This window comes from Palaemon carinicauda, chromosome 10 (genome assembly GCF_036898095.1).
Source record: "Palaemon carinicauda isolate YSFRI2023 chromosome 10, ASM3689809v2, whole genome shotgun sequence".
NCBI lineage: Eukaryota > Metazoa > Arthropoda > Malacostraca > Decapoda > Palaemonidae > Palaemon > Palaemon carinicauda.
Window position 1 is genome coordinate 162,896,189 of NC_090734.1, and position 7,074 is coordinate 162,903,262.

Sequence of the window (7,074 nt, forward strand, 5' to 3'; positions counted from 1 at the left end):
GCCTAAAGGTCTATCTTCATAGAACTTCAGACTTCAAGGGTGGTCACCTTTTCAGGGGAGAAACATCAGGCTCAAATCTATCTCTGAATCAACTCAGAGCGAAAATCACATATTTTATTCGCAGAGCGGATCCTGACAGTACACCCGCAGGTCACGATCCGAGGAAAGTTGCCTCATCCTTAAATTTCTTTAATTGTATGGATTTTGAACATCTCCGTTCATACACTGGCTGGAAGTCTTCCAGAGTGTTCTTTCGCCACTATGCGAAGCAAGTAGAGGAACTAAAGAGATCTGTGGTAGCAGTGGGTTGCGGTGTTAACCCTACTGTTTAAATCTGCGAGGAACAGTGGTCCTAATTGGGACGATTAATTCCAGGGTGAGTGTGTAGTTACATACTGTACTACAAACTAAGTGAGGGCACTGTGTTGCCCATGTAGACTGTTCCATTTCCGAAGGTGAACCTAGCATAAGTGCAGACATGTGTGCCGAGCATTTCTAATGCTAATGTCATTGATTTGTAATACAGACTTTTATGACTTTGATACCTCGGTATCTTAAAAGTGGCATTTAATGTTTTTTTCTTTCAGACAAACAAGTTCTGTTTACTATCATACTTATGCTTAAAGTTTTGGGTTATCCTCTTCTTATGTATATATATATATATATATATATATATATATATATATATATATATATATATATATATATATATATATATATATATATATATATATATATATATATATATATATATATAATTGTGGTTAACCTGTCTATTTATTGCCTGTCAATAAACTGGTTCTTGAGAACCTTGCGTCTCCTTCACCTGTGTCAATTTATTGGTATAATTGAGCATTCATTCTATGTACCTTCTGAGATAATTCTAATAGAATTGTTCCTTTATGCAAGCTATGTTGCATTGGTTTCCCTCCTATGCGGATATAAAACCTTTGTCCAATACAAATATTGTGTGGAGAACTGGTTGATATTTCATATTGACGCAGTGATTCTTTACAAACTATGCTTTACTTAATATAGGGCGAGACCACTATATTAGCTTGCCTGGTATTCATACATAGGTATATGTACTCTTCGAGACTTTTCCAGAGTCTAGTAGGACTCTTCCCTGTAAGGGGCAGGAAGCTCTAACATGGTTTATAGTTAGTTGAAAAGATGTATAACGGTAACATCTTAGGTCTCTAGGTCTAGTCGACCGGGAAAAATTACATCCGGGGAGTACGTCACGTTCTGAGAATCCACAGATACAGTAATGCTCTGGTATACTTCCATCAGGACGACATGGCTTGAGCCCAAAAAACGGATTTTGAGCGAAGCGAAAAATCTATTTTTGGGTGAGATGGCCATGTCGTCCTGATGGACCCGCCCTTGCCTTTCTAAGAAAGGGCCGTGGGACCCCTCCCTACATACAGTATCTGTAGCACCTCGTGTACGCTACAATGAATACAGATGGCGCCAGGATTGGCGCCAGTCACGCATACGAATCGGAAGATAGGGAGCCTTGGGAGCGGCTCCTCCTTTTTCTTTCCCGAATTCGTTTCTTGCCAATCGCCCCCTGCGAGATGAAATCTCTGTTCGGGATGCAGATTGCCATGTGGCGTGTCAAGAATACGTCCTCTGATATGTCGTGATATCCCTTTCAGGAGGGATACTTGCTCCAGGAGTTAGAATTCTGGTACCTTAAGGTAAATTCTCTGGGAATATCGCCGTAGTTGCAATATACCCTAGGAAGCTACCCTATAGGAACTTCCATCAGGACGACATGGCCATCTCATCCAAAAATAGATTTTTCGCTTCGCTCAAAATCCGTTATATATATATATATATATATATATATATATATATATATATATATATATATATATATATATATATATATATATATATATATATATATATATATATATATATATATATATATATATATATATATATATATATATATATATATATATATATATATATATATATATATATATGAAAAATATCCGTTGTTTAGTATCAACAGGTAGTGATCGTATTGTCAAATGGAAAGACAATATTTATGTCTCTCATCACTACCAAAACAAGTAAAGATAAACAAATCAGGAAGTTGATGAAAACGGTTAAAATTTTGCTTATTACGATTCCACCTCACATTGAAACGATCAAATCGTCATCGATTTTATCTGCATATGTTTTTGCACACAAAATGATAGGCAGTGTGAGCCCGCTAACTATCCAGTGCCGTCATATCATGGTCAAGGTATATAGAATTTCATTCTTTATACCTTGATTACGGCGATCTAGGGAAGAGTTACGTAGCTTTTCCTGAACATCAAATGTCCAAGAAAAAAGAGGAACCCGTAGTTACCATCGAGGTCGAGGAAGACACCTTCACCTTTTTTCGAGGATGACCAAATGGTTGAATACGACGGGGACATCCCTTCTTCAATGGGGGAATGGCTGCAGGAGAACCCCTTTTCGTATGATAAGGTCTTTGATGACTTCGAGGAAACGCACCTCCTTAATGAAAAAGACCAATCCCTTGACCTGCCATGATAGGACAACAATTAAGTACCTAGCTAAGATGCATCTGTACCAGGTATGAGCAGTTGACGAAATTGGAAAGCTGCCAGACAAAAGAGAGGGCTCTGACTGAAAGAGAGAGGTGGATCCAGATTTTTTTTTTTTTTTTTTGGGGGGGTACATTGTCCAAGACCCTCTGACTGAAGAAGGTGTCAAATAAAATAGCTCAACTCTGTTCTGTTGTGAAAAAAAGAGTTTATATCTTAAATATTTCTTTTCTTAGATAATCAATATGTATAATACTGTTTTATCTACAGTCCACTACTTAAGCCGCTTCACGACCTCAAGAGAACCCTTTAGACCTTGTTATCTTGAGATGAACTTGATCTTATTCCAGTCATCGAGGAAAGGAGATCTTAGAAGACTTTGGTCTGAGCTAGAATATTAGAAAGGCGAAGGTTTTGTCCTTGAAAGGGTAGATATTTGAATAAATTTCTTTAGAGTTTACATGAATCAAATTTGACATTGATATAGTATTGTTAAATGCATATTGTAGTAACCAAATAATTTCTAAATATTTTTAAGCAGTGAATGTGTGATGTAATTTGGAATACTTATATTCTAACTGTGTGCAATAATCATTATTCTGTATGACTAATGAAATGTTCTAATATTTTGGGACCTTGGAAATATAAAGGCAACACAGCAAGCTATCTGGGATAAAATGCAGAACGCCCTTAGCAATGCCTATGGGGGCCTCCACCTTAAAGAAACTGCCATGCACTGTGTGGAAGTATCGCCTGTTTTATTCGTATTATGCACGTGCAAATTGATTATTTTCTTGAGAAGATGCTGAAAGCCGCGAATGAGGGTAATACTTCACCAAGGGTTAATTTGTTCCCAAATCTACCACCTCACCGGGCAACAAAATGAGGATGCTCAAAGAACACGTTCTTGGTCAACACCAGTTCACAGTCCGGCTGTACTACCGTCACCTTGCTTGCCATTCCCTGGATTTATACAACTGATAATTACTATTTGTTTTAAATCCTTTAAATATTCAGTTTATTTTTATAAATAATTTATATGCATTTATATATATATATATATATATATATATATATATATATATATATATATATATATATATATATATATATATATATATATATATATATATATTTTAATAATAAATTTCCTATATTTTTGCTATCTATCTCTTGATTTATCCTAAAAATTCTAACAAATATTTTGATATAGTGTTAATTTAGAAATAGTTTAAAAATGAGATAATTATAGAAAATAGTGAATGTTCAAACAAATACATTAGGTATGGCTAAAATATGAATGACTTTATCAATATCTTCATATTAAGCACAGTGACTGTGCAAAAAATAACATTGAACATATATACCTGTACAAAATGCTTTTGAATCTTGGAAACTATTATCTTTCGACATAGTCAGAATATGGTAATTACCTCATTAAATATCTTTGCAATCAATGAAATAGATCGTGCAAAAATTACTTTGATTATAGAAAATATTCCTATAGAAATTGTCTTTTTTATTTCGGTAATATATTATATGTGACATGAAACACATAGTTAGTAAAATTAACGTCGGAAAGAGCATCGAATATCAAAAACTTGACTACATTTATTCTTATTAAACACGAGTACTTGAAATTACATGGAATGAAATATAGAAATAAAAATTTGTACCGAAAAAGAAAGAATTAATGAGATACTTCCAGAAGTCTTACTAAACAAGATTGGAAAATGTATGAATGACTGAATAAAACTTCTTATTCCTGAACAAATGAGTTTCCAAATTTATATGGAATATTTTTTTCAATGTTACTGAAGAGATAAATTGAAATATTTGATAAATTTTCATATTATAAGTGATCTTGGATAATGGTTTTGCAGTATTGAAAGTATAAAATTAATAAGCTATTTTGATAAATTTAGGAAATACTATAACATCCAATAAAACTAACAATTTAATTGGAATATGAAACTTGGAAGGGGTGAAAGAATATTATCACCGTGTTTCGGACACGCTCGTACCCTGAAACGGTATATCATTTTTCCCTCATATCTCACCTCACCGCCACCCCGCTGCACTCATAACATAACCTGTTTAAGCTTGCCTGTTCATGCATTAGCTTGTTTGTAATTCATTATTGTAATTAACTTGGACGTTCTCCATTATGTCGTTTCTCTCCGGTTGTGTCCTGATAAGATGTTAAGTATTCCGTTATCTACAACTTCAGAGAAACTAAATTATTCAAGTAATTTGGAAATAGACAAGAGAGTCCTGGATTACTTAATTATGTAATTGAAGACATTCATTCTGAACAAGATTCAGGCTCATTTTATGTCAATCATTTTAGAAAGTAAATCTGCCTTACGATGGGGATATCGTCTTTTTTCCTCGCTTCCCATTGTCCATTGTGCATGCCACGGAATTGGATGACAAGCTCGTTGTCTGTTTAATAAAAATTCGGTTGCTTTCCTCTCACCTCTCTGTTATAACTCAACAGCCCCCGCATACAATAGGTTACTGCAGGAAGAACACCTCCCTCCCGCCTCCCTACTCACTGCTGTGCCCTACTGCTGTTTCTGCACCTGGAACCAGAAAGATTAGTGCAGAGTTCAACCTGCAATTTATATGGTGGCATCCATGCACACAACCCCATAGAGGGTATAATTATGTGAATGATGTATTACATTAGTAAATCGGGATTATTTTTTATGTTTACGTACTGCGCCATTGTGCAAAAAAAAAAAAAAAAAAAAAAAAAAAAAAAAAAAAAAAAAAAAAAAAAGGGTATGGTCTAATCAGCTGCGTGATGCACCGTTCAAATGCGTACATGCGAGAGTTATGGTTAATAAGTCATAAATTGTGTAATCAACTGACATATTTATTATTTTGGGTGACAATGTTCGCTGCATTCGGCCATCACGACATACTATGTCTTGAATCGCCCATGCGTGACTCCATCATTACTGCAATGTAGGCCTTGACAGTAATCCTATCAGGTAGCTAAAGGATATGTCAACTGTCATAATGTCAAAATACTTTGGAATGGATGTCTGCATTTTAGTAGCGACGTTACGTCTAACAATCAGTGTAAAATATTGAAATCATTTTCTATTATTTCTATCGCATTAGTTCCCTTCAACTTTGCTAAAAAGATTACCTGGCAACCCAATCATCAGTAAGATTTTGTTTTCTTACAGATCAAAAGAAAATTATTCAATAATAACATTATGAATTCTACGAATCTTTTGTCATTAGAGCTACTGCCATAAATAAGATCTAGTTATGTCAAAATCATACATCTTTATCGGATTTGGTTAGTAATCATTAAATAAGTCTGAAGTAGATTTTTTTTTTTTTTTTTTTTTTTTTTTTGCACATGTCTTGCCATATCCATGGCACGGCTTTTAACTACAAAGTAGAGAATCAATCGTAGGAATATGAAGTAAATGTTTGATATAAAGAAGTATAGGACAGAAAGTACTTGGGAGTATAAATTTTATATCCACTAATCTAGAAATAATTGAGTACATAAATTTTATATTCATAACATCCAAATGCTTCCAATTACAAATATCAAGAGCGCTATCTATAAAATCATCCTTCTTGTTAATAAAAGAAAGACATTTTGAATATGAAGACAACGATACATGAAGAGCTATCTTACATTTCATTCAAAAATGTCGATCTCAAATATGTTTTTATCCCTACTGTCTATCTGTTCCTTTACTCTATCAATCACTAATCTATTAAACATCTTCCAGTCAATACCCTTTGTTCACGTAGCACCTCTGAGAGCCATATATATTCGAAACTTTATAGTTCTTTGACATCTTTCCCCCAATACTTTTCAGACAGCCGTTAATTAAGATTTCCAAAACCTTGCAGATGTTATCACACGTATACAAACCAAGTGTTCATGAAGTTTCCTCAGGCTCCTAAACACTCGGTCTCCCCCCACCCCCCCAAAATGGGCCCCCTCATACACCTCATCCAATCCAACTGAACATTGTGCGTTTTGGGTTGCGTGCAACGCTAAATTCTCACACCTGTTCCGGAGTTTATATCAATGTGAAACGGAGTTCCAATGTTCAGTGGCTAGTGGAACAGCACCGAAGAAACTGGTCAGCTGAACCAGGCCTTCAGAAGGAAGGACGATTAACCACTACTAAGGTAAAAAGTAACTTTGTTGTCTAGTATGAATTGTGATATATATATATATATATATATATATATATATATATATATATATATATATATATATATATATATATATATATATATATATATATATATATATATATATATATATATTATGGTCAGAGACTTCGTATCATTGGCCTTGACTTTACTGTTTCCTTTGATTTGGTAACCAGGAGGCCCTTGTTTTCAAGCTTAATCAGATGAGAAGAGTTGAATCTTTTCTTAACATTATTAGTGAATTTTCGAGTAATAGATTGAAGAGAGTAGTTGATGGGCTCTATAGTGACTATAGCAGTGT

At 34.3% G+C, this 7,074-nt stretch overlaps 1 protein-coding gene across 1 annotated transcript in view; it reads left to right on the forward strand.

The window, feature by feature from the left end:
- Window positions 1–3,250: 3,250 nt before the first annotated feature.
- LOC137648364 (serine-rich adhesin for platelets-like) overlaps window positions 3,251–7,074 on the forward strand; it is a 29,910-nt gene continuing 26,086 nt past the window's right edge. The window contains exons 1-2 of the mRNA XM_068381293.1: window positions 3,251–3,319; window positions 5,090–5,244. Of these exons, the coding sequence (XP_068237394.1) occupies window positions 3,251–3,319; window positions 5,090–5,244 (224 nt within the window). The remainder of the gene's footprint in view (window positions 3,320–5,089; window positions 5,245–7,074) is intronic.